General features: G+C 37.8%; 6 protein-coding genes across 6 annotated transcripts; 5 read left to right on the top strand and 1 right to left on the bottom strand.

Annotated features, from left to right (window-relative positions):
- Positions 1-2,540: 2,540 nt before the first annotated feature.
- CTRU02_211618 (transposase) lies at positions 2,541-3,920 on the top strand (the record flags this gene model as incomplete). Its single annotated transcript, XM_070205671.1, has 2 exons — positions 2,541-2,911; positions 2,948-3,920. The coding sequence occupies 2 exons, from the start codon at positions 2,541-2,543 to the stop codon at positions 3,918-3,920; spliced, it is 1,344 nt and encodes a 447-aa protein (XP_070060484.1).
- Positions 3,921-13,645: 9,725 nt separating this feature from the next.
- CTRU02_211619 (transposase) lies at positions 13,646-15,025 on the top strand (the record flags this gene model as incomplete). The annotated part of the gene is made up of 2 exons (XM_070205672.1): positions 13,646-14,016; positions 14,053-15,025. The coding sequence occupies 2 exons, from the start codon at positions 13,646-13,648 to the stop codon at positions 15,023-15,025; spliced, it is 1,344 nt and encodes a 447-aa protein (XP_070060485.1).
- Positions 15,026-18,484: 3,459 nt separating this feature from the next.
- On the top strand, positions 18,485-18,595 carry CTRU02_211620 (uncharacterized protein; the record flags this gene model as incomplete). The annotated part of the gene is made up of 1 exon (XM_070205673.1): positions 18,485-18,595. One exon carries the CDS (start codon positions 18,485-18,487, stop codon positions 18,593-18,595), a length of 111 nt encoding a protein of 36 aa, XP_070060486.1.
- Positions 18,596-18,807: 212 nt separating this feature from the next.
- On the top strand, positions 18,808-19,596 carry CTRU02_211621 (uncharacterized protein; the record flags this gene model as incomplete). The annotated part of the gene is made up of 3 exons (XM_070205674.1): positions 18,808-19,242; positions 19,363-19,463; positions 19,533-19,596. The coding sequence occupies 3 exons, from the start codon at positions 18,808-18,810 to the stop codon at positions 19,594-19,596; spliced, it is 600 nt and encodes a 199-aa protein (XP_070060487.1).
- An 828-nt stretch (positions 19,597-20,424) lies between these two features.
- Positions 20,425-21,747, top strand: CTRU02_211622 (uncharacterized protein; the record flags this gene model as incomplete). Its single annotated transcript, XM_070205675.1, has 1 exon — positions 20,425-21,747. The coding sequence occupies one exon, from the start codon at positions 20,425-20,427 to the stop codon at positions 21,745-21,747; it is 1,323 nt and encodes a 440-aa protein (XP_070060488.1).
- Positions 21,748-21,876: 129 nt separating this feature from the next.
- CTRU02_211623 (uncharacterized protein) lies at positions 21,877-22,760 on the bottom strand (the record flags this gene model as incomplete). Its single annotated transcript, XM_070205676.1, has 3 exons — positions 21,877-22,125; positions 22,174-22,377; positions 22,755-22,760. The coding sequence occupies 3 exons, from the start codon at positions 22,758-22,760 to the stop codon at positions 21,877-21,879; spliced, it is 459 nt and encodes a 152-aa protein (XP_070060489.1).
- Between the last annotated feature and the right edge of the window lie 3,395 nt (positions 22,761-26,155).

Consider the following 26,155-nt stretch of genomic DNA (forward strand, 5'->3'; position numbering starts at 1 on the left):
GGAATAGCAAAACGATATATCTACTACCTTAAAGCAAAAGAAGCTACGTTACGACTATTAATAACGAAGGATTTAGAACAAAAGGATAATCTGCTTCTATCTATCCTAGAAGAATATAAAGTATACGAGAAACTCTTCGCAGCCAAACTAGAGACCGGACTGCCTAAACATACTAGTTTCGACTACGAAATCCCCCTTAAAGAAGGAAAAAAACTACGATTTAACAAAATCTATAGCCTTAATCTAACGGAAATAGAAGCTTTAGATAAATACCTCGAAGAAAACCTTAAGAAAGGGTATATCAGACCCTTAACCTTACTAGTAGGAAGTCTAATCCTATTTATACTAAAAAAGAACGGGAAGCTACGACTATGCGTCGACTATCGTATGCTTAACGAAATAATAATTAAAAACCGCTACCTACTATTGCTTATCGACGAAATAAAGAGACTCCTCTACGGAGCTAACTAGTTTATAGCCCTTAACCTTAAAGGTGCTTATAACCTAATCAGGATAAAGTAAGGAGAAGAATGGAAGACCGCCTTTAGGATATATAAAGGACATTTTAAGTACCTTGTTATGCCTTTCGGTCTTACTAACGCTCCCGTAACATTCTAGAACATGATTAACTTAGTCTTATATAAATACGTCGACATTTATATAGTCGTCTACCTAGACGATATCTTTATATTTTTACTAATACTTAAGAAATACAAAGAAGACGTTTACTATGTCTTATAAGCCTTTTAGAAAGCTAAGCTTTTAGTCGAACCTAAGAAGAGCGAATTCTATACCTAGAAGGTAGAATACCTCGGATTTACTATTACCCTTAGAAAAGTTCGAATGTTAGAAAACAAGATCAAAGCTATTAAAGAATAGCCGGTACCTAAGAACCTTAAGGAAGTCTAAGGATTCCTAGGTTTTGTTAACTTCTACCGAAAATTTATTAAAAACTATAGCAAGATTAACGCGGCCCTTACTAACCTTAGCTATAAAGATACCTCCTTCGTATAGAAGGAACTATAACAAACGGCTTTCTAAAAAATTAAGGACCTTATTAGTAGCGAACTAGTCTTAATAATACTAGACCTTACTAAGCAGTTTGAAGTAGAACTAGACTCTTCGGACTACGCCTTCGGAGCGTAACTATCTTAACGAGACTTAGAAGGACGACTATACCTATACGCCTTCTTCTCTTGCAAACTCTATAGACCCGAACTAAATTACTAAATCTATGATAAAAAACTTATAGTAATTATTAAAGTATTTAAGGAATAGAGACCCGAACTCTTAGGAACGATTTACGAAGTACTTATATATTTAGACTATAAGAATCTCTTATACTTTACGACCTTAAAAGCGTTAAATAAATAATAAATCAGATAGTTAGAATTCCTATCGGAATTTAATTTCCGAATTATCTACTATAAAGGATCGGATAACGGCAAAGCTAACGCTCTTAGCCGACGACCGGATTATAATGTCTTAATACCTGAAGAAACCTAAATAATTCTTAAAGGAAATAACGACGGAGACCTAGTACTAGCAACCAAACTCTTGATAATAACCGGACGATCTAGTACTAGCCTGCCTAGTAAACTAGATAACGAAGTAATTATAGAGTTTCATGCTTGCCTTATATATAGTTACTAAGGAATTATGAAAACTTAGAAATAGCTATGATAATAATATAGAGAAAAGGTTACTAGAGAACGTATAGCAAAAGCGATTAAGGATTGTAAAGTTTGCTTTAAAAGCAAACCTGCTTGATATCAACCTTATAGTATGCTATAACCTTTGCCTATGTTATAAACCGCCTAGCAATCTATATCGCTCGACTTTATCGTTAAGCTACTAAAGTCTTAAGAACCCCTTACGAGAGCATACTATAATAGCGTTCTCGTTATCGTAGATCGACTTATAAAGTATACCTACTTTATCCTGTATAAGGAAGCAAGTAACGCCGAAGAATATATATATATATTTCTTAAATACATTATCGCTAACTACGGGATACCTAAAGAAATTATGTTAGATAGAGACAAGATCTTTACTTCTAAATTTTAGAAATCAATCATATTATAACTCGGTATTAAATAATTAATATCTACTATATTCTACCTATAGACTAACGGATAAACGGAACGAATTAACTAAATCTTCGAAACTTATCTCCGCGCCTATGTTAATTATAACTAAGATAATTAGGTTATATTACTACTAATAGCTTAATTCGCTTATAATAGCGTAATCGGAGAAAGTATTAAGGAATCCCCCTTCTATCTTAACTACGGATTCGAACCTACCGCTTATAGAAAACCCCGAGCAGGACTAGCCGTAGTAAAAGCTATCGCCTTAGTATGACAAATCAAGGATATCTAAGAAAACGTATATAAAGAACTTAAATTCGTATGATAACGAATAACGTACATGATAAGCGAGTGAGACAGACAAGCGAGTGAGACAGACAAGCGAGTGAGACAGTAAACCGCGACCGTCGCACCTTGACGCGACCGGCACCTTTTCCTCTACAATAAATCATGGAATCAGCTAGTATTGAAAGAAGGTTACAAATTGCCCTTCAAGCAATGAGAAATGACCCAAAACTTAGTGCTCGGGCCGCAGGTGCACTCTATACAGTCAGTCACGCAACATTAAGCCGGCGACTAAAGGGAATAGTCTCACGACGCGACAGCATGCCTAATTCACGGAATTTATCAGATTTAGAAGAGAAGACAATAGTTGAGTATATTCTCGACCTAGATGCGCGATCATTTCCTCCCCGGCTGAGTGGTGTGGAAGAAATGGCTAATCGACTTCTCGCAGAGCGCGACGCGCCTCCAGTTGGGAAGCGCTGGGCTTCTAATTTCGTCAAGCGACAACCACAGCTTAGGACGCGTTTCTTTCGCAAGTATGACTATAAGAGAGCTTAATGCGAAGATCCAGAGGTGATTCGTGGCTGGTTTTCGCTTGTGAAGAATACAATTGCGAAGTATGGTATTGCTGATGCTGATATCTACAACTTTGATGAGACCGGCTTTATGATGGGCGTTATTGCTTCTGGAATGGTTGTTACAAGTGCTGAAAGGCGTTCAAATACGAAGATGACACAGCCTGGCAATAGGGAATGGGTTATAGTTATCCAGGCTATTAATTCCCAAGGGGAGAGCATCCCGCCATACATCATCGTTGCAGGCCAGTATCACCTCTCAAGCTGGTATATAGAAACCTCTCTTCCGGGCGATTGGGCTATTGCAACGTCTGAAAATGGATGGACAACAAACGAGAGAGGTATTGACTGGATCAGACACTTCGACATTTATACAAAACCACGTACGTCTGGGAAATATCGCCTCCTCGTTGTTGATGGTCATGAAAGTCACCACTCCGCAGCCTTCGAGCTCTTTTGTCAAGAAAACAACATTATTACACTGTGCATGCCGGCTCACTCGTCTCATCTACTTCAACCCTTAGATGTTGGTTGTTTTCAGCCGTTAAAGAATGCCTACGGTCGGCAAATTGAGAATAAGATGCGGCGAGGCACAACCCATATCTCGAAGGAAGATTTCTTTGCAGCATTTCACGAAGCTTTTAAGCAGTCTTTTACGAGGAAAAATATCCAGGGAGGTTTCCGAGGAGCTGGACTTGTCCCTTTGAATGCAGAAAGTGTTCTCTCAAAGCTGGATGTAAAGTTCCGAACGCCAACGCCTGAGGAGGGGGTCCCTCAGACACCAGACCCTTGGATCTCTAGGACGCCGAGCAACCCAAGCGAAGCAAGATCACAGTCTACTTTTATTAAGAGTCGAATCTCACGCCACCGAAGCAGCTCTCCAGCATCAATTTATAGTGCTGTGAGTAAGCTAGCCAGAGGGACAGAAGGACTAGGGCATCGGGTAGCATTACTAGAGTCAGAGGTTTAAATCCTTCGAGAGGAGAATGCAATATTAAGTCGGCGTCGAAGGGCTAAGAAAACACGTCTACAGAAAGGAGGAAGTCTTACTATATCTACTGGAGAGGATATACAGTCGCAAAGAGAGGCAGACACGCAACTACAAGAGGAAACGCGACGGAGTAGTGGTCGCAAAGTGAGGTCTGAGACGACTCATCGTCGGTGTGGCGTATGCGGGAATACAGGCCACAACGCGAGAACATGTCAATTTATTGAGGAAACATCCGAAGAACAGGAATCCGAGTAGTATTAATCAATCTAAGATTTCTTGTTATAGATTTCGATATTATTGTCGCGAAGGTCTGGTTTACTGTCTCACTCGCTTGTCTGTCTCACTCGCTTATCATGTACGTTAACCTAATTTAGTAATAAACGAAGGATTGAGGGACTAACCTTGAAAGAGGGAGATAGCGCCTATCTTATACGGCGAAATATTAAAACAAAACGACTAAGCGATAAACTCGACTTTAAAAAACTTAGACCTTTTAGAATTTTACGAGTTATTTTACTAGTTAACTACAAGCTCGAACTCCTAGATATTATAAAGTATTACCCGGTATTTTATATCTTACTATTCGAACTAGCCTTATAAGGATTACGAACAAGCGACGTTATTATTATGGAAAATAACAAGCTAGAGTACGAAGTCGAACGTATTATTAACTACCTTAAAGAACTTGAAGGATATTAATACCTTGTTAAATAGAAAGGATACGGATATGAAGATAATACTTAGGAACCTACGAAGAACCTTACTAACGTAACTAACGAACTCTCTATCTATTAGTAATAATACCGAGAATAGGAAACTATACTAACGTTAGTAACGCCTCCTAGTTAAACAAATACTAACGGCTACTAACGGATTAGATACCTATATAGATATGTTAGACTATTAGTAGAAGTAGACAGACCGCGATAAGGAAAACTATTTATTCGGTTAGGAATACTAGAAAGCAACTAAGACCCCCTTGATAAGAAGTTTAGAGTATTAAGATTCTAATTAAGGATTAAATCTAGGTCTATTATACTAAAGCTACTTATCGATTAAACCTTTGATATAGGAGACGCTACCGGCTCCTCCTTTATAACTTCTCGACTTTTTCGGAAAACTATTCTTTTCTACTTATATAAACGATCCAACCGCGCTATGGACTTGTCTAACTCGGCCTGCGCGGCATGCAAAGCAGTAGCTTTCTTTCGCAATACTTCCTCTTTAGCTACCTCTACGTCTTCTAAACAAGCCGCTTTATCTAGTAAACGATTAACTATAATAAGTTAGTAGTATATACGAAACGTAGGGAGCGTAGAAACGTATAAGTATAAATAGCGTCTGCTACCGTATTATAAGACTGCCTTAAGCAAGTATACTTACTATAAACCTTACTACTTAGAAGAAGCTTATAATGCTTCCCCGCGGAACGATAGTAAGAACAAGGCATGTCGACGATAAGGCTAAACTTAGCAATACGCAATGCGCGATTACGACGACGAAGAGTAGAGGCAGAACTCGATTTCGATTTTTGAACGCGACCTGACATAGTATTAGCATTATAAGTAGATTAGGAAGTATGATTGATAGATCCTTAACCTGGGACTAACGACCTACTTATGTTAGGTCTTGAGGACAAGACCTTTAGAGAGGGGACCTGATGTTACGACCCGTAAACAAGGATAATAGCCGAACGACCTACTTAGGCGTCAGGCGGCTAGGATAAGATATTTATACTATAAGATTATAGGAATAGTAGGAACTTACTCGGCATAGAAGAACTATAGTATAAGTTACGTAACGATAAGATAAGGAAACGATTAGTAAAGCATAGGACGGGACGCTTAGTAATTAGTTAGTATTACTAACTGATCGCGATTACCTTATATACCTAGGTGATTACCCCTAGGTAGATAAAGAATACTGTTCAGGACTTGTATATAGTATAACCTAAGCCTGGCTTAAGGTTAGACTTTTATAGCTTTTTAGTAATTAACTTAGTATTTATCCTTAGGATATTTTTAGCTTACCTTTACTGCGAATTACTTATTAAGTCTAAGACTGATTACCTTAGCCTTTGAAGACCGATCTACTATTAGTTTACGACCTACGACCTAACTACGACCCTAGTATATTGTTACTATGTATTAATCCCCAGCTTCTGTTAGCAGACCTTACTGTTAGATAGCTGACCGTAATACTTATAACGTCGATAGACTTAGTTAGAACGTCTTTTTCCGCGATAACGTCGAGAATGCTTCGAGGCTTAAATCTATATATAACCTTATTAAGAGATCTCCCGATCGTTATAGTATACGAGTTATTAAGGTTATATTATAGCGCTAGGAGAATCTCTAGCTATAAGGTTTCTAAGTATTTTAAAAGCTAGAATCGGATCGTAATTTCCGCTATTTAGTTTATTTTCTTACTCTAGCTATTAATCTATAGGTAGTAGGCTATCGATAAAAATAGTTTTACTCCGAAAGTACGGAATATCGTAGTCTAGACGGCTAAGATAAACTTAGAGTCTTTATTACTAATAATACAATGTAAAAGTCCCTAGTTAGCTAGTTAGAAAGCCTTAATAAAGACTATTACCTATTCCTTAGCTTTATATATAGTATAGCCTAGTAGAAGTATAACTTTCTTCGAGAATTTATCTATTATAAGCGTAAGCATATTAAACTATTTAAATCTAGGTAATGCTTATAGACTCTTTTATACTTTTACTTTTAGTAAATCGGTAACGAAGTCGATTATTATAGTATCGAAAAGGATTCTTATAATTAGAATCGGTTATAAGCTACTTAGTAGTCTTTACTAGTCGACTTAGTTTTCTTTATATCTTAGGTAGTAAGTAATATATTGCTTTATTACTAATTGCTTATTTCGTATCTAGAAGCTAGCTAGCTTTGTTAGTATATAGTCTATGCCGAAATAGTGTTTTTAATCGTAAGTAAGGCTAAGAACTTTTATAACGGCTTTATATAGGATATATAGCCTTTTCGTCTTATTATATATATAGTAGAATAAGAAGCCTGTCTTTAATAGTTGCTATAAGGAGATTTAACGACGAATTAGTATACGCCTTTTGTTCCGAGCGCGATTTTCCTCGTCGTCTACCTCCTTAGGTAACTACTACTTATTACTACTTTCTTATTATCTTATAAATTGCTAGATAAGTTTTCTATACTTTAAGTCGGCTTTATAATTTTTAATAATAATCTTAGCAAAGTCTTTGCTTATCCTAATTATAAACCCGCCTAGTTCTCCTAGCCGTTTATCGTCTTCTAAGTTAAAAGCTACGATATTCTTATCGTCGTAAATATCTATAAGTACGTCGCTTTTTTTAAATAGGTTTGCTTTACTTATTACTACTAGTAACGGTAGACGCGAGAGAGCGTTAAGTATAACGTTAAGTTTTCTTAAGATATAGGTAACGTTAAGGTTAAATTAAGAAAGGTAGTTAGTAGTACTTACTAACCGAAGATTTACTTTATTAAGATCTATCGTTCTTAACGATATATAAGTAAGAATTCCCTTTATAGCTATATAGTTTATAAGGATCTATACTAGGTTCCTATTTAATTATACTAGTTTCTTAAGTTTCTTTACTACCTATACTATTACTACTACCTCCGCCTTAGTTGCGAAGTATCGCTTCTCTATTAAGGATATTACTTTTAAGAGAAATAATATTAGTTAGATATACTTTTATAAGATATCTTTTCTAAGAATTCCTACGCTATCCTAGGTAATATCTATCTAGAATACTATAAGCCTAAATCCTCCCTTATAAGCGTCGATCTTAAAGAATAAGGGTTTTTCTAAGTTATAATAATATCTTACGACCTAGTCGTAAAGATTCTTTTATAACGTTTCCTATGCTTTTATTTCTTCTAGCGTTAGCTTAAAAGTCGTATGTTAAAACCGTTTAGTTTTTATAGCCTTATTAAGGCTTGTTAGCAACTAGTCCTCCTTACATAGGATCGCGGCTAGCTTGGTTTTCTTTTCGTTAAAAAGGGCTACGATTACGTTATATTATAAAATATCTTTTTAAAGCTATCCTACTATTCCGAAGTATTTCTTAAGATTACTAAGGTTTTTTAAAAACCTAAGATTCTTAAATATAGCGATTCGATCGTCCGTTCTATATATCCCTTATCCGTCTATAATATAACTAAGAAGTTTTATAAAAAGGAAATTAGTAAATAACTTTTTCGCTATTATATTAAGCTTATTATTATTAATTATGTTAAAAACTATTTTAATATACTTAAGGTAGTTTTCGTTAGTATTATTAAAGATTACGATATTATCGATATACGCGCGAACGAAGTATTTATAGTCTTAGAAGATACGATTTATAAATCGTTAAGCATAAGCTAGCAAGTTCTTTAAATCTTATAAGTATTATGTTTAAGATCTCGATACTACGGGGACTTATTACTATTATCTTATTACGGTATTTCGAATAGATAAGTAGTTAGTAAAAAAACCTAGTAGCGTCGAAAAAGGTTATTCTTTTCTTACTACGAATCGCGTTTATTATATCATCTTAGTCTAGTAAGGGGTAAACGTCTAGGACTGCTAGGCGGTTAAGTAGGCGTAAGTCTATAACTACTCTAGGTTTTCTCGCAGTCTCTATTTATTACTATACGATAAAAAAAGGATAAGCAATCGGGATTAGCTTGCCGTTAGCTTAATCTATCTTTCCCTCGGTATAAAGTTAGCTATAGGTTTTATCTAAAACCGTAAGGTCTTCGAGACCGAGTAGATAAACCTTTATATTAGTTTTTTAGTTTTACTATCTATCGATAAGGTCGATTTATATATATTCCTTGTCGAGGAGTAGTATAATACCCTTATTATAATAGATATCGTACCTATCGAGGATTTTCTATAGTTATTATGTAAATTCCTTATCGAAGTTATATATCTTAACGCTATGCTTGCTAAGAATTACTAGTATATCGTCTAGTTTAGAGATTCCGTAGTCTAGTATCTTGTCTATCTATAGTTTAGTACTTCCTTCTAAGGTACCTTCCTTATTAGTTATATTAAACATTACGTTACTATAGTTATTCTTAGCTTCGAAGTTGCTAAGCAGGCTACTTATATCCCTTAGTAGTTATTTCGTAAAGTAACCGATATAGTAGCTTTTAAGGATTTATATTTCTAAATTTCCTTTATTATAGATAAGAAATAACGCTAAGGTCGTAAGGTCTACCGTATTATAAATCGCTACCTTATATATTAGGTAGAAATACTAGGTCTTACTCCTATTATTACTATCCCTTAGTAGAAGGCTATATCGTCCCGGGACGAAAACTTAACTTTTCTATAGAATTATTACTACGTAGGCGTTGTCTACGCGCCTAGCAGGTAGCGTCTGCCGTTAATACTTAATAAGCGCCTTTATATTAAATACGGATCGAAACTTAATAATAGACTTATTAAAGTCTACGACGAGACTATATTCCTTATAAAAAAAGGTGCTAAGTAATAGGTTTGCTCCGAGCATATTAATAACCCTTGTTATAATAATAATATATACGTTTACGTCTATCTTACTTATTTTACTAAGGACGTAGAAGTTAAATATTATTTCTTTTATAACCTAGAAGGTAGAATCTATAGCGTTTATTTTCTTTAGTTCGATCGCTTAAAAAGACGATTTATAAGCAAATCATATAACCTAAGACTTTTCAACTAGTATAGTTAAGGCTCTTATATCGATATATACCTCGTCTAGTTTACTATTATTATTAGCTTTAATATAAAGTCGAAGGTATATTCTTTTCGAAGGCATGCTATGCTTATTCGGTTTCGTCTAAGCGTTAATAATTTAGCCTAGTACTAACTTCAGCAACTTTCTAATTTCGTAGTTTTTTATAACTATTCTAGCAAAGTCGCTACGCGGCTCTGTCTAAGGCTTTGTTTAATACGCTATCGTAACTATTATTACTTCCTCTTATATTTAAAAAGATAGGGGAGGGATCTCTGCCTTAGGAGTAGTCGCCTCGTAGGCGCGGAAGGCAACGTTACTAGTCTATCCTATATAGGCTACTTCTTCCTCTTATAGTTATGCTACTAAAACTTCTACGACGTCTTCGAAGATATACCCGTGATCGACGAGGTAATTGATTATGTCTTCGTCCGATTCGTCTTCTTATACGAACTTAGCGTTATTAGGTAGTTAACTTAGACGGTTATACTAAGCAAATCGCCTTAAGTTTAGGAACTTTTATTATACGTTTTGAGGTTTATAGTCTTTCTAGTTTTATTATTTCTAGTTAGGTTGCGTTTTCTTTTATTATTATTAAGGCTAGTTATATTATAGCTAGGGAAAATCGCGTTTCTCTTAGTTTCTATTATTCTAAGCTAGGCGTAGTTCTCCTTATAAAGCGTTATCCTTACTATCTAGGGCGGTTATATAAAGAACCTTGATTAGGGTTTATAAGTATCTTCGAATAACTTTGCGTTTTTCCTTAGCAAGTCTAAGATAGCTTTTAACTATATTATTAAGTATTAGTTCGTAGAGAAATTATTATAAAGATAGGTCTAAAGCGTTATAGAATATCGTAAATAGTTACTATTAAGGCGTTAACGATCCTAACTATACTTTACTATATTTAAAGCAGTCTTAAGTAAATAATTAGATATCCTTATTACTACCGATCTTTTCTATAGTAAACTTATTAGATACTACTTTTTAAATTGCTTCTATCTAGGTTAGCTTAAAGTAGGCTTTTAGTTCCTTCTATAAGCCGAACTATCCCTAGGCTTTATACTAGTTCCTTTCTATAAGCCCGAGGTAATATTCCTACTAGCTAAGTACTTTGCCTCTAAGTAGGCTTTGCTATTTTCTAAAGACCTCGTCTTAGGCGTAAAGATTAATAATCTTAGCTTTAATCGCCGAAAGCTATAGGTCTACGTCTCGGTAGTATAGTATCTCTTAGTCGTAGAATATAAGCTCCTTACTATACTTACTATTAGCGTTAGGCTAGAATACTCCGTATCGTTACTAAATATTCGTTATAGTTGCGAATCTCCTCCCTAGGTTTAGTAGTTTCGATCCCGGCGTTACTATGCCTAATAGCCTTCCGAATACGTTTATTAGGATTGCCTCGAATTACTACTATATCTAAGGGGGCGGTAGAGTCTAGAAGGATAGAAATCCTATTACTATTAGGTATAGTATCTACCCCTAAGGGGGAAGGTATCCTCTTATACCGGGGGGTATATATTACTATTAAGGATTCTATCCCTAGCTTAGTATAAATTACGTTCCCTCTAATAAGGTCTTTATAACTTATGCCTCCGTTTTTAAAAGAATAACCTTAGCTTATAACGGTTTTATATATTATTATTAATTTAATAGTCTTGCTTACTAAAAAGTTTATTAAGGTTAGTTTATAATTATATCCGATATTACTAACTATAGCTTTTAAGGGTTTTCGTAATTCCCTTCGTATTAGCTATGCTTAAGTAATACCTTAGGAGGTTATTACTCTCACTATTAAAGCTATATTAATAGCGTTATTAACGCTAGTTCGGTAGTTTCGTTATTTCTTACGGGTTGCTTACTTTTCGTAATATCTAACTCTTCTAAGCTTAGTTCTCCAAATTATCCTTAGAAGTCCTAAAGTTCTTAAGAGTAGATAATCGCCTTAGTAATACTATTTACCGCCTTGTTATAGTCGTAATTCTCTATCCTCTAGCTATCTTCGAGTTATATTGCCTAAGTCTAGGTTTTATCGTCGTATCTAACGTCGATTCGGCTAATATTCGTATTCTACGCGATGAACGCTATAATACTTGTATATGCTTAGAAGGAGTCTAAAATTCTTATTATTTTAGGATTATCGGGATATATCTCTTAATATCGTAGGAGACGTCTTGCTATCTCGCGATAACCGTTATTTAACCTCGGGTTATTTATATAACTTATTATATAAGTCTACGTTAGCTACGTCGAGGTATAGGTTATGATTTTAAATAAGTAGGCTTGTAAGGTATTTCCTTCGAGATTCTCCGCGATATATCGTAGTTAAATCAAGAGAAAAAATTAATCGAGATTAAGTTATACTACTACTTATCATAGTTCTTCCTGCTAAATTTCGTTATCCTTAGTAGCGATAACGTAGTTAACCTTTATAGCGATTATTTCCTTGCTAGTAGCAGTTGCTTTAAGTATTTTAAAGTAATCGTTAACGCTTACGATATCGATAGTAGACTAGGCTTTCTTATTAAGTATGTTAAGGCAAGGGATAATCTCCTTATTAACGCTATTAACGATTTTCTTTATATTCTTAGTAACCGTCTTATTTATTCTATAAACGTTACCTTCGAAAGCTTAAAGCGCCTTTTCTATATTCTTAAGTTATTTATAAGTAGTTATATCGGTAGTAGTTATATAGCTAATATTTATAAGTAGGGGAATTAAAAGGAAGTCGGCTTAGTAAATAGAAATAAGGTAGCTTATAATAATACTATTAACCTAACTATTATTAATATAAAAGACGGTTGCGAAAACCTAGGCGTAAGATAGTAAGTATTTTATATATAAGGCGTTATTATTATACGTAGTATAGGCGCGTTTATAAGCATCTTAAACGCGACGAATAAATAAGTTAGAAGAGGGAGTAGCTAGGCTAGTAAAGTTATTAAGATAAGCCTCGATCTCCTTAAGTAATATATCGTCTAGGTAGAAGGTAAATATATCTTAGGCATGCTTTTTAGCATTTTAGACCTAGGTACTATCGACCTTAGTAGTAGCATACTTCTTCTTCTTAAAGGTACTAGACTTCTTACTAGCCTTAGCCTTCTTAGCCTTAAGGGTAGGAATAGCCTTGATAGCTAAAGCGTTAGACTCCTCCTCCTTGCTAGATTCGTTAACTAGCTTAGGGTTGCTTTTCTTAGCCTTCTTCTTAGCCTTGCCTTTGCTAGTCTTCTTAAGCTAGTCTTCCTCGACCGTCTTAGTAGATTCGGCGTAGGCTTCGTAAGCCTTATTAGCTTTGTTAGCGTCGAATATAGTAGTATCTTACTAGTTACTAATATGTTTAGTAGCGGCTATAGTAATTTCCTCGGTAGCGTTCTTGCTAACGATATAAAGTTCCTCGTCGGCTAGGCTAAAGTTATCTCTAAGGTTTTCGTCGTTAGTCTAGGTCTTGTTATTACCTACGTCGCTTCCGGGGGCTACGACGGAGCTAGTAAGGGTTTTAGCAATCTCGTCGGTATCTTAGTAAGTATGTTAAGAAGATATCTTCGCGTTCTTAATATTAAATCTTATAATTAAGATATATAATAATAGTAAGTTAAAAGTTTTAATAAAAGTAAAAAAGGTTTATAATATATTATAAAGTAGGAGATTTATTAATTTTCTATTATATAGGTAGAAGTAGGATTTATATAGTAGGAAAAGTTTACTTTTATAATAATAATAGTAAAAGTAAAAAGGTAGAGTTTTTTACTACTTATAAAGTAAATACTTACGAAAGGAAGGAATAAGTATTTTATACGAAATTCTATTACGTTAATAAAGGGAATAATCTTGCTAATATCGCTTTATTAGGAATTAGCTATTTTATTATAAAATAGTAACGTACATGATAAGCGAGTGAGACAGACAAGCGAGTGAGACAGTAAACCGCGACCGTCGCACCTTGACGCGACCGGCACCTTTTCCTCTACAATAAATCATGGAATCAGCTAGTATTGAAAGAAGGTTACAAATTGCCCTTCAAGCAATGAGAAATGACCCAAAACTTAGTGCTCGGGCCGCAGGTGCACTCTATACAGTCAGTCACGCAACATTAAGCCGGCGACTAAAGGGAATAGTCTCACGACGCGACAGCATGCCTAATTCACGGAATTTATCAGATTTAGAAGAGAAGACAATAGTTGAGTATATTCTCGACCTAGATGCGCGATCATTTCCTCCCCGGCTGAGTGGTGTGGAAGAAATGGCTAATCGACTTCTCGCAGAGCGCGACGCGCCTCCAGTTGGGAAGCGCTGGGCTTCTAATTTCGTCAAGCGACAACCACAGCTTAGGACGCGTTTCTTTCGCAAGTATGACTATAAGAGAGCTTAATGCGAAGATCCAGAGGTGATTCGTGGCTGGTTTTCGCTTGTGAAGAATACAATTGCGAAGTATGGTATTGCTGATGCTGATATCTACAACTTTGATGAGACCGGCTTTATGATGGGCGTTATTGCTTCTGGAATGGTTGTTACAAGTGCTGAAAGGCGTTCAAATACGAAGATGACACAGCCTGGCAATAGGGAATGGGTTATAGTTATCCAGGCTATTAATTCCCAAGGGGAGAGCATCCCGCCATACATCATCGTTGCAGGCCAGTATCACCTCTCAAGCTGGTATATAGAAACCTCTCTTCCGGGCGATTGGGCTATTGCAACGTCTGAAAATGGATGGACAACAAACGAGAGAGGTATTGACTGGATCAGACACTTCGACATTTATACAAAACCACGTACGTCTGGGAAATATCGCCTCCTCGTTGTTGATGGTCATGAAAGTCACCACTCCGCAGCCTTCGAGCTCTTTTGTCAAGAAAACAACATTATTACACTGTGCATGCCGGCTCACTCGTCTCATCTACTTCAACCCTTAGATGTTGGTTGTTTTCAGCCGTTAAAGAATGCCTACGGTCGGCAAATTGAGAATAAGATGCGGCGAGGCACAACCCATATCTCGAAGGAAGATTTCTTTGCAGCATTTCACGAAGCTTTTAAGCAGTCTTTTACGAGGAAAAATATCCAGGGAGGTTTCCGAGGAGCTGGACTTGTCCCTTTGAATGCAGAAAGTGTTCTCTCAAAGCTGGATGTAAAGTTCCGAACGCCAACGCCTGAGGAGGGGGTCCCTCAGACACCAGACCCTTGGATCTCTAGGACGCCGAGCAACCCAAGCGAAGCAAGATCACAGTCTACTTTTATTAAGAGTCGAATCTCACGCCACCGAAGCAGCTCTCCAGCATCAATTTATAGTGCTGTGAGTAAGCTAGCCAGAGGGACAGAAGGACTAGGGCATCGGGTAGCATTACTAGAGTCAGAGGTTTAAATCCTTCGAGAGGAGAATGCAATATTAAGTCGGCGTCGAAGGGCTAAGAAAACACGTCTACAGAAAGGAGGAAGTCTTACTATATCTACTGGAGAGGATATACAGTCGCAAAGAGAGGCAGACACGCAACTACAAGAGGAAACGCGACGGAGTAGTGGTCGCAAAGTGAGGTCTGAGACGACTCATCGTCGGTGTGGCGTATGCGGGAATACAGGCCACAACGCGAGAACATGTCAATTTATTGAGGAAACATCCGAAGAACAGGAATCCGAGTAGTATTAATCAATCTAAGATTTCTTGTTATAGATTTCGATATTATTGTCGCGAAGGTCTGGTTTACTGTCTCACTCGCTTGTCTGTCTCACTCGCTTATCATGTACGTTAACGTTATTTTAGTTATTTCGTTATTAGCGTTACTTAAAGCGGTAGGTTAATATAACCTCTATATTAATAGGATATCTTGCTTTATACTTATTAATAAGCTTTGCTATATTAGTCTTAAGCGATTTATAAAGCTCCTAGGTATCGAACCTTATAATAAATCCTTTCTAATAAATAAGATATTCGATCCTTAGCTTGCGTTTTCTCTAGTTAATTCTATAGCTTATAATATAGTCGATTTCCTATTCTTCGCTATTATTAACCTTGATAGGTTAAGGCGGCTATTATTTATAGTTAAATAGGTTATCTCCTTAGGCTAGCTTATATAGCTATGCTACCGATAGGATTAGAAAAATTTGCTAATAGGCTAGGAGGTCGACTTTATAAGCTATTAGGCTTATAATTCGAACGATTCGAAAAAGGCTTATACGTCGTAACGTCTACTTATTATAGCGTTAGCTAGGTAAGTAGAAGCCTTTCCCTAGTCTTATCTAAACCTTATTGCTAACGGAGAATCTAACGTCTAAGTACTTTTTATTATAACGTTTCTTTCTTAGTAAGTTTGCTATATCGATTAAAGCTACTACCTCGTCTTAGTATATCTTTCTTATAACGTCGATAGACTTAGTTAAAGCGTCTTTTTCCGCGATAACGTCGAGAGTACTTCGAGGCTTAAATCCGTATACGACCTTATTAAGAGATCTCCCGATCGTTACGGTATATAAGTTATTAAGGTTGTTGGAATAACGATAATCACATGACCGTACGACAAGGCTGTCACAGGCAAAGGGGTGTATAGGTGGCATGACTAGCACCTGTAACACCTAAATGTCTGAGGAAGGGATCATGGTTTATTACCTGTCATGCACGACTCGTGTCTAGGTATGGACAGAGATATATCTGTTCGTACGGAAGGCAACATCTAGTTAGGAAAGGTAATCACGGAAAATAGAATCTTTGGTTCACCCTACATTTATGACAGTACGATCGTACAGAGAGCCCATTCAACACTGATCAGTGATTGCTTGGCAGTCACGAGTGATTGCATCGTGCGATCACAGATTAGCAAGAGTGAAGAGACAAGATCGAGGTTTTACGGCCGGGCTACCGGGTAGTCTCGTACGCAAGTACGAGGCGAGAAATTCGAAAGAATACCTAAGGGGTCACGCTAGGAAATCTCTTGTGCTAAGAGCCTTACCCTAGTTGTTGTCGCTGCGGTGAGTCGTAACCGGACAACTAGCCTGAGAAGACGGTTTGTTATAATATCGTACGAGACAGATTCTTGTTGTCGCTGCGGTGAGTCGTAACCGGACAAGAATCCTATCGTGCAATACTTTAGCAAATAGTGTGCGCAACGGCATATTTCAACAACCATCCAACTAGATACCGTACGATACGAAACGGTTGCCAACATGACGACATCAGGAGAACCTGATATCGTACAGCAAGACCTCCTCCAGGAGGAGGAAAATGACTATGAGGTCACGTACGAAGACATGAGTGCAAAGAGTACTATCCCTATTAGTATATGGAAGAAGTCTACAGATCCGAAATACTGGGGAGACTTAGTCGATATCGAAACAGGACCTTCGGAGAAACAATTAACAACATACGTCGGCTACGTAATGATGGAAATCATACACCTAGACCCTCCACAGGAAGTACTTACTACGAAATTGTACGAGGACTTCCATCAATGGTCGCCATACCAATGGGACTTAGTTAACCGGACGTACAAAACCGAGTTCGCACGACTACTTAAACTAAAAGGCTTTTAACTACCTAAATCAAGGACGGTTTCAGAACAATTAGTCGATATAGTCTCAGACATAGCAAAAGGATTCGATTCTACGGACGACCGGGATAATTCCCAGACAAGAACATCAAGCCGTACGAACATTATTACACGCACACCGGTCCGAACCCCAGAGACAACTACACGTCAGACTTTAGCTGAACCAGCGATAGAGTCAATCGAACCTTCGTACGATACCGAACGAGCAAGCAGGAAGTCAAATACTCGAGATCAATCAAGCACACAGAATCTACCCCCAGGGGCAAGATATACCCAGGAGATCGAGAGCTTCCCACAGATACAGGATCGTACAACAAGTATCTATACAGCAAACAGTATTTACGATCTTCCACCACGACGCATAGTCCAGAATGGACCGTGCGAACCAAGCACGATTGCGGTCTTTCAGAAGGGATGGAAGAAAGAGAGGAACTATACTGGCAAACCGTACGATATCCTGTATGACAAGGCCAAGATTTTCATCAGCTTCTGCAGACGATTGCGAATAACAGAGGACCAATACCATGCCGTGTTTCCAGACATCTTAGCCGATCGTGCGGAGGAATTCTACCTCCACCATATCGGGCCAACAAAGAGGTGGGACGAGATTTACAAGATGCTAGATGCACATTTCAATACAGACATCAACCACAATCTCTACTATACAGATTGGACAACATTATCTTTCGTACGAGTTAAACGTGAGGAACCAGACAAGAAACCGATCGAGGTCCTCGAAGCATTATTTGATAAGTTATCTCTCGTACAACGAGCACTAGGTACAGGATTCCAAGGAGAAATTATGCTTCGCACGCAAGTTATCCAGGCATGCCGAGGCGTACCAGAGCTAGAGAACGCCCTCAGTAATCACAAGTCTGACCAGACATGTGAGGAGCTATTCTCTAACTTACGAGCCTCGCTACAAGTTGCAATCGATAGGAAGACAATATCGTACGACATTAACTTTGTCGATAGGCGGTATAATTCCAACCAGAGAAGCAGACATAAGCAACAACCCTACCGAAGACCTCAAGGACAGACGTACGAAAGACAAGACCAAGGGAACATATCCCAAGGAAAACCTACCCGTACGAACACAAGCAAAAGATGCTTTATCTGTAAGAAGACAGGCTGTTGGTCGACAAACCATTTTGATGAGGAACGCAAATATGCAAGAGACCAATACCTACAAGCATGTTATACACTCCACCAGGAGCCGTACGATGATTTTACAGCATATCTACAAGAAGTAGAGGGAGATAACCCTGTTGAAAATATTTCTGATGGTGACGATGATGATACTGGAGACGAGGAGGTTTCAATTTTCCTTACTTCAGCAGCATTCTTCCACCGTACGACAGGGGAAGACATTTTCTCAGCTCCAAAGACAGTAGAAGCAACTCAATTCGTACTACAAGACCCATATACATCAGTTTACCAAGGGGAACTTTGGGACACAGGTGCAGCGAAAGTTTCTACAGTCGGCAAGTCACAGGTCATAGCATACCTCAGGGAAAACCCACAAGCAAAAGTATCCTGGAAACCAGGGTCGGTCTACGTACGATTCGGAGACGGACGCTTAAACACATCAATCGGGACTATCATCATGGAGAATCCAATCGGACGAGTAAAGTACCATATCTTCGAGTCAGCTACGCCATTCTTATTCTCTTTAAAAGATGCAGATAGACTAAAGGCATACTTCAACAACATTGCGAATGTTATCGTACGACGAGATGGGAAACATATTCTAGTCGTACGCAAATGGGGCCATGCTTTTTTCAATCTCAGCAAAAGAGAGTCAAGTATTTTCTTTACGGAGGTACAACTAAGGCGTTTACATAGACGATTTGGACATCCTCGTACGGAACGACTATACCAACTTCTGAAAAACGCTGGACACGACGATATTAGCCAGTCGATTTTAGAAAAGGTCCAGAAGTTCTGTCACAACTGCCAGTCGCACGATCCAGCTCCAAGGAGATTTAAGTTCTCCCTTAAGGACGAGAGCTATTTCAATTACGAAATCGTGGTAGATGTCGTACGACTGAAGGACAAAAATGCCTTACATGTGATCGATACGGAAACAAGCTTTCAAGGAGCAACATTCCTAAAATCCCTTTCCGCACGAGACACATGGAATGCGTTAACCAAATGTTGGATTAACACCTATGTCGGTCCACCAGACCATATCGTACACGATCCGGGGACAAACTTCGCATCTACTGAATTCCGCAAACATGCCGAAATTATGGGTATTACGTGCGATGAGATGCCAGTAGAAGCACACTGGGCAGTCGGCAAAGTCGAGAGAGCTCACGCTCCCTTAAGGCGAGCGTACGATATCCTTCATACCGAACTCAGTCATAATACAGACGATGAGACAATCCTATAGATGGCTATCAAAGCGTTAAACGATACAGCTGGACCGTACGGAATCGTACCAACACTTCTGGTATTCGGTACTTATCCACGTATTAACAAGGATTCACTACCATCACCAGAAATCGTACAACGGGCAGAAGCCGCCCAGAAGGCAAGGAAGTTACTTCAAGGCATCCGCGCAGAGGTTGAGATCAACCGTGCGATCAATACAAGGAACGGTCCTAATATTCAACAAGTCTTATCCCTCCCTATCCAGAGCGAAGTCATGGTATGGAGAGAAAACAAGGGATGGACCGGACCGTACGAAGTACAGGGGATTGAGGGACATAATGTAACTGTGAACATGATAAACGGACCTACACAGTTTCGGGCGACACACGTCAAACCATACTATAGGGACGATACACAACCCCAGGAAGAGTCTGAACCAGACGTCGCACGGCAAATCCCTCAACCATAACCAAGGAAAAGAGGACGGCCAAAGAAGGGTCAAAGAAGGGCCGTACGACAATCCCCAAGACATTTTCTCACTCAGAAAGAGAAAGACAACTACGAGTTAGCAGTAAAACTCCGACTTGACAACATAATCACAACACTAGGATTACCGTACGAAGAGTCGGATAGGATTGAGATCGACGCGTTAATCAACCAGGGAGTCTTTACCTTTATTCGGTACGACCCAGACAAACACTCCAACATACGGATCTTTCGTACACGAATGGTTAGAGAAATCAAAAACAAAACCACGAAGCCGTACGAAAAGTCAAGACTAGTAATCTAAGGATATGGTGACCAGGAAAAGGAGGAAATCCTTATACAGGCACTAACGATCTAGAGGATGAGTCAGAGACTACTCCTCGCCCTTGGACCTACCCTCGTACGAGACTTCAAGTGTCAAGGAGAACTCAGGGATATTACGCAGGCATATACCCAATCGGACGATCCATTAAAAAGAACAATTATCGCACGACTTCCCAGGGAACTCGAGGGTAAATACCCAGAAAGAACACTCCTACATATCGTGAAGCCGCTCTACGGATTAGCAGAATCAGGTCTTTACTGGTATAAGACGTACGCTACACACCACAAGGAGGACCTTGGAATGATAGAGTCAACGTACGACCCATGCCTCCTTTATACTACGACAGGAGCAGACGACTTTGGTATCACGGCAATGCAAACAGACGATACAATGAGTTTCGCAACAGCAAGTTTCTCCGTACGGGAAGAGGAACAATTGGAGAAGAAGGGCCTTCGTGCGAAGCCGAAAACAATCCTATCACATAACCAAGAAGTAGATTTCAATGGCGGCAGGATTCAGTCGTACGAAGACTACTTTACTTTCTTACAGAAAGGACAAGTTAAGCAGCTCAATACTATAGAGATAGATGCACTTGATGCACGACAACAGTACGTTTCGCAGCAGGCAAGGGGCGCATACCTTGCTTCAATATGCCAGCCAGAGGCATCGTACGATTTAGCAGTCGCAGCTCAGATCAAAGAACCAAGTAAAGAGGACATTGAAGCTCTGAACGTACGACTTCAATGGCAAATAGACAACCCTGATCGAGGTCTTAAATATATTCTACTCGACTTCGTACGAACAAAGATATATATCTTCACAGACGGATCATTTGCAAATAATACAGACCTTTCATCACAGCTTGGATTTGTTATCGTACTTGCAGAGGAAACAGCTCGTACGACGACAGACTTTGAGATCAATGGAAATATTATCTACTGGAGCTTAACGAAATGCAAACGAGTGACTCGAAGCGTACTAGCTAGCGAACTATACGGAATGACTACAGGCTTTGACAGTGGCATATCGTTAAGCAGTACCTTGAACCGGATTCTTCGTACGCTCAACCTCCCAGGAATTCCAGTCGTGATTTGTACAGACTCAAGATCTCTGTATGAATGCCTCGTACGACTAGGAACTACTGATGAGAAAAGACTTATGATCGATATCATGAGCCTGAGGGAGTCGTACGAGAAGAAAGAAATCTCAGAAGTGAGATGGATCGATGGCAAAGACAATCCAGCAGATGCTTTCACAAAGAAGTCATCAAATTCAGCGCTCGAGCAGTTAATTACGACAAGCAAGCTCAGGATAAGAATCGAAGCGTACGTGGATAGACTTGGGGGAAAAGACGAATGACAATCAACTCGTGCGATTTTACTATCGTACGAAAACCCCAATACCAAGATCCACCACCAGATGTTAGTCTATGAGAGCCGGACCCTTGAGATCATAGATAACCACCGTACGAATGAACCAATCCCCTAATTACTCCTTCTCAATCAGCTGCGGGTTGTGAGAAGAGCCAAGGAAGCTGCCAGAGGTGCCGACACCACGACCAAGCTTGCGACCAGGCGTACGGTCGGGCTGGCGAGCGCCACGGGCGTACGGCTTCCGATAGTTAGAGCGACGGGGAGACTCATCATCATCATCGTTGTCGGAATGGTTGCTACCACCAGACGAATCGGACGAACCATCCTCCTGACCACGGTGAGAGCAACGAGCGCCGTGCGACTGCTAGACGCATTCCGCACACGAGCCATCAGAGAGGGTCCTGAGACGAACACACTCCCGGAATCGAGGAGAGCCAGAGGTCGCACACTTGCTGGCGCAAGCAGGCATCGTACGACCTCGAGACTGAATGATGATCGCGATGAAGTAACTAGAGCGTCGTATGATAGAGGCGACGAACTCTTGAACGCTCATGTTGCCAGTCATACGCACTTCAATGTCGTGCGACGGCAGGGCAAGAGCATTACGTTCATCGTTCTAGACCATGGTTAGAAAACATAAAAGGAAAAAAAAAAAAAAGCGTTGAATGAGAATGATTGTTCAACGTACGAAGAGAAGAGAGAAGAAGTGGTGTACGAAGAGGAGAAAAGGTAAGTAAGAGGAAAAGAAGAAAAGACGCGTTTTTATCATTTCAATACGGAAAGTTCTGCCTAAGTAGGCAGGAAAAAAAAAACAAGAAAAAGTGAGGTGAAGCAATAGAGGAAGGCATGTAGGACACGCGACTTACTCAACCGACAAGAGAGGAAGGCGTACGAGACGACTTCCTACATTCACCCTTACGACACATATTAATCAAGTAAAGCTATTACGAACTGGAATAGCGCAACCTAATTGGACAAAGGATAGGCACGTACGGTCATAAAAAGAAAAGTTGTGAGTGTTGGAATAACGATAATCACATGACCGTACGACAAGGCTGTCACAGGCAAAGGGGTGTATAGGTGGCATGACTAGCACCTGTAACACCTAAATGTCTGAGGAAGGGATCATGGTTTATTACCTGTCATGCACGACTCGTGTCTAGGTATGGACAGAGATATATCTGTTCGTACGGAAGGCAACATCTAGTTAGGAAAGGTAATCACGGAAAATAGAATCTTTGGTTCACCCTACATTTATGACAGTACGATCGTACAGAGAGCCTATTCAACAAAGGTTATATTATAACGCTAGGAGAATCTCTAGCTATAGGGTTTCTAAGTACTTTGAAAGCTAGAATTAGATTATAATTTCCGCTATTTAGTTTATTCTCTTACTCTAGCTATTAGTTTATAAGTAGTAAGCTATCGATAAAAGTAGTTTTACTTCGAAAGTATAGAATATCGTAGTCTAGATAGCTAAGATAAACTTAAGGTCTTTATCGTTAATAATACGACGTAAAAGTCTTTAGTTAGCTAGTTAGAAGGCTTTAATAAAGACTATTACTTACTTTTTAGCTTCGTACGTAGTATAGCCTAGTAGAAGTATAACTTTCTTTAAGAATTTATCTATTATAAGCATAAGTATATTAAACTACTCGAATCTAAGTAGTATTTATAAACTCCTTCGTACTTCTACTTTTAGTAAATCGGTAACGAAGTCGATTATTACGGTATTAAAAGGGATTCCTACGATTAGAATTAGCTATAAGCTGCCTAGCAGTCTTTATTAGTCGACTTAGTTTTCCTTATATCTTAGGTAGTAAGCGATATATTGCTTTACTACCGATCGCTTATTTCGTAACTAGAAGCTAGCTAGCTTTACTAGTATACGGTTTATACTAAAATAATACTTTTAATCGTAAGTAAGGCTAAGAACTTTTATAGCGGCTTTACGTAGGATATATAGCCTTTTTATCTTATTATACGTATAGTAGAATAGGAAGCCTATCTTTAATAGTTACTACGGGGAGATTTGATAACGAATCGGTATACGCCTTTCGTTCCGAGCGTGATTTTCCTCGTCGTCTACTTCCTTAAGTAACTACTACTTATTACTACTTTCTCGTTATCTCGTAAGTTACTAGATAAGTTTTCTATACTTTAGGTTAGCTTCGTAATTTTTAACGATAGTTTTAGTAAAGTCTTTGCTTATCTTAATCGTAAACCTTCCTAGTTCTCCTAGCCGTTTATCGTCTTCTAAGTTAAAAGCTACGATATTTTTATTATCGTAGATATCTATAAATATGTTGCTTTCTTCGAACGAGTCTGCTTTACTTATTACTACTAGCAACGGTAGATATAAGAAAGCGTTAAGTATAATATTAAGTTTCCCTAGGATATAAGTAACGTTAAGGTTAAATTAAGAAAGGTAGTTAGTAATACTTACTAACCGAAGGTTTACTTTATTAAGATCTATTATTCTTAATAACGTATAATTAAGAATTTCTTTTATAGCTATATAGTTTATAAAGATCTATACTAAGTTCCTATTTAATTATATTAATTTCCTAAGTTTCCTTACTACTTATACTATTATTACTACTTCTACCTTAGTTATAAAGTATTACTTCTCTATTAAGGATATTACTTTTAAAAGAAATAATACTAGTTAGATATACTTTTATAAGATATCTTTTCTAAGAATTCCTATGCCGTCCTAGGTAGTATCTATCTAGAATACTATAAGCTTAAATCCTCCCTTATAAGCGTCGATCTTAAAGAATAAGGGTTTTTCTAAGTTATAATAGTATCTTACGACCTAGTCGTAGAGATTTTTTTATAACGTTTCCTATACTTCCGTTTCTTCTAGCGTTAGCTTAAAAGTCGTATATTAAAACCGTTTAGTTTTTATAGCCTTATTAAGGCTTATTAGTAACTAGTCCTCCTTACATAGGATCGTAGCTAGCTTGGTTTTCCTTTTATTAAGGGGGGCTACGATTACGTCGTATTATAGAATATCTTTTTAAAGCTATCTTACTATTCCGAAGTATTTCTCAAGATCGCTAAGGTTTTTTAAGAACCTAAGATTCTTAAATATAGTAATTCGATCGTCTATTCTATATATCCTTTATCCGTCTACGATATAGCCGAGAAGTTTTATAGAAGAGAAACTAGCAAATAACTTTTTCACTACTATATTAAGCTTATTATTATTAATTATATTAAAGACTATTTTAATATACTTAAGGTAGTTTTCGTTAGTATTATTAAAGATTATAATATCGTCGATATACGTGCGAACGAAGTATTTATAGTCTTAGAAGATACGATCTATAAATCGTTAAGCATAAGCTAGCAAGTTCTTAAATCTTATAAGCATTACGTTCGAGATCTTAATATTACGAGGACTTATTACTACTATCTTATTATAATATTTCGAATAGATAAGTAGTTAGTAAAAAAACCTAATAGCGTCGAAGAAGGTTATTCTTTTCTTACTACGAATCGCGTTTATTATATTATCTTAGTCTAGCAAGGGGTAAACGTCTAAGACTGCTAGGTAGTTAAGTAGGCGTAAGTCTATAACTACTCTAGGTTTTCTTATAGTCTCTGTTTATTACTATATAATAAAAAGAAGATAAGTAATCGGGATTAGCTTACTATTAGCCTAATCTATCTTTCCCTCGGTATAAAGTTAGCTATAGGTTTTATCTAAAACTATAAGGTTTTTAAGACTAAGTAGATAAACCTTTATATTAGTTTTTTAGTTTTATTATCTATCGATAAGGTCGATTTATATACGTTCCTCGTCGGGGAGTAGTATAATACCTTTATTATAATAGATATTATACCTATCGAGGATTTTCTATAGTTATTATACGAATTCTTTATTAAAGTTATATATCTCGACGCTATACTTACTAAGAATTACTAATACGTCGTCTAGTTTAGAGATTCTATAGTCTAGTATCTTATCTATCTATAGTTTAGTACTTCCTTCTAAGGTGCTTTCCTTGTTAGTTATATTAAATATTACGTTATCCTACTTATTTTTAGCTTTAAGGTTGCTAAGCAAGATACTTATATCCCTTAGTAGTTATTTCGTAAGGTAACCGATACGGTAGCCTTTAGGGATTTATATTTCTAAATTTCCTTTATTATAGATAAGAAATAGCGCTAGGGTTATAAGATCTATTATGCTATAGATCGCTCCCTTATATATTAAGTAGAAGTACTAGGTTTTGCTCCCGTCGTTACTATCCCTTAGTAGAAGGCTATATCATCCCGGGACGAAGACTTAACTCTTTTATAGAATTGTTACTACGTAGGCGTTTTCTACGCGCCTGGCGGGTAGCGTCTACCGTCGATACTTAATAAGCGCCTTTATATTAAAT

Source organism: Colletotrichum truncatum (assembly GCF_014235925.2).
Source record: "Colletotrichum truncatum strain CMES1059 chromosome Unknown Contig_0008, whole genome shotgun sequence".
Lineage (NCBI taxonomy): Eukaryota > Fungi > Ascomycota > Sordariomycetes > Glomerellales > Glomerellaceae > Colletotrichum > Colletotrichum truncatum.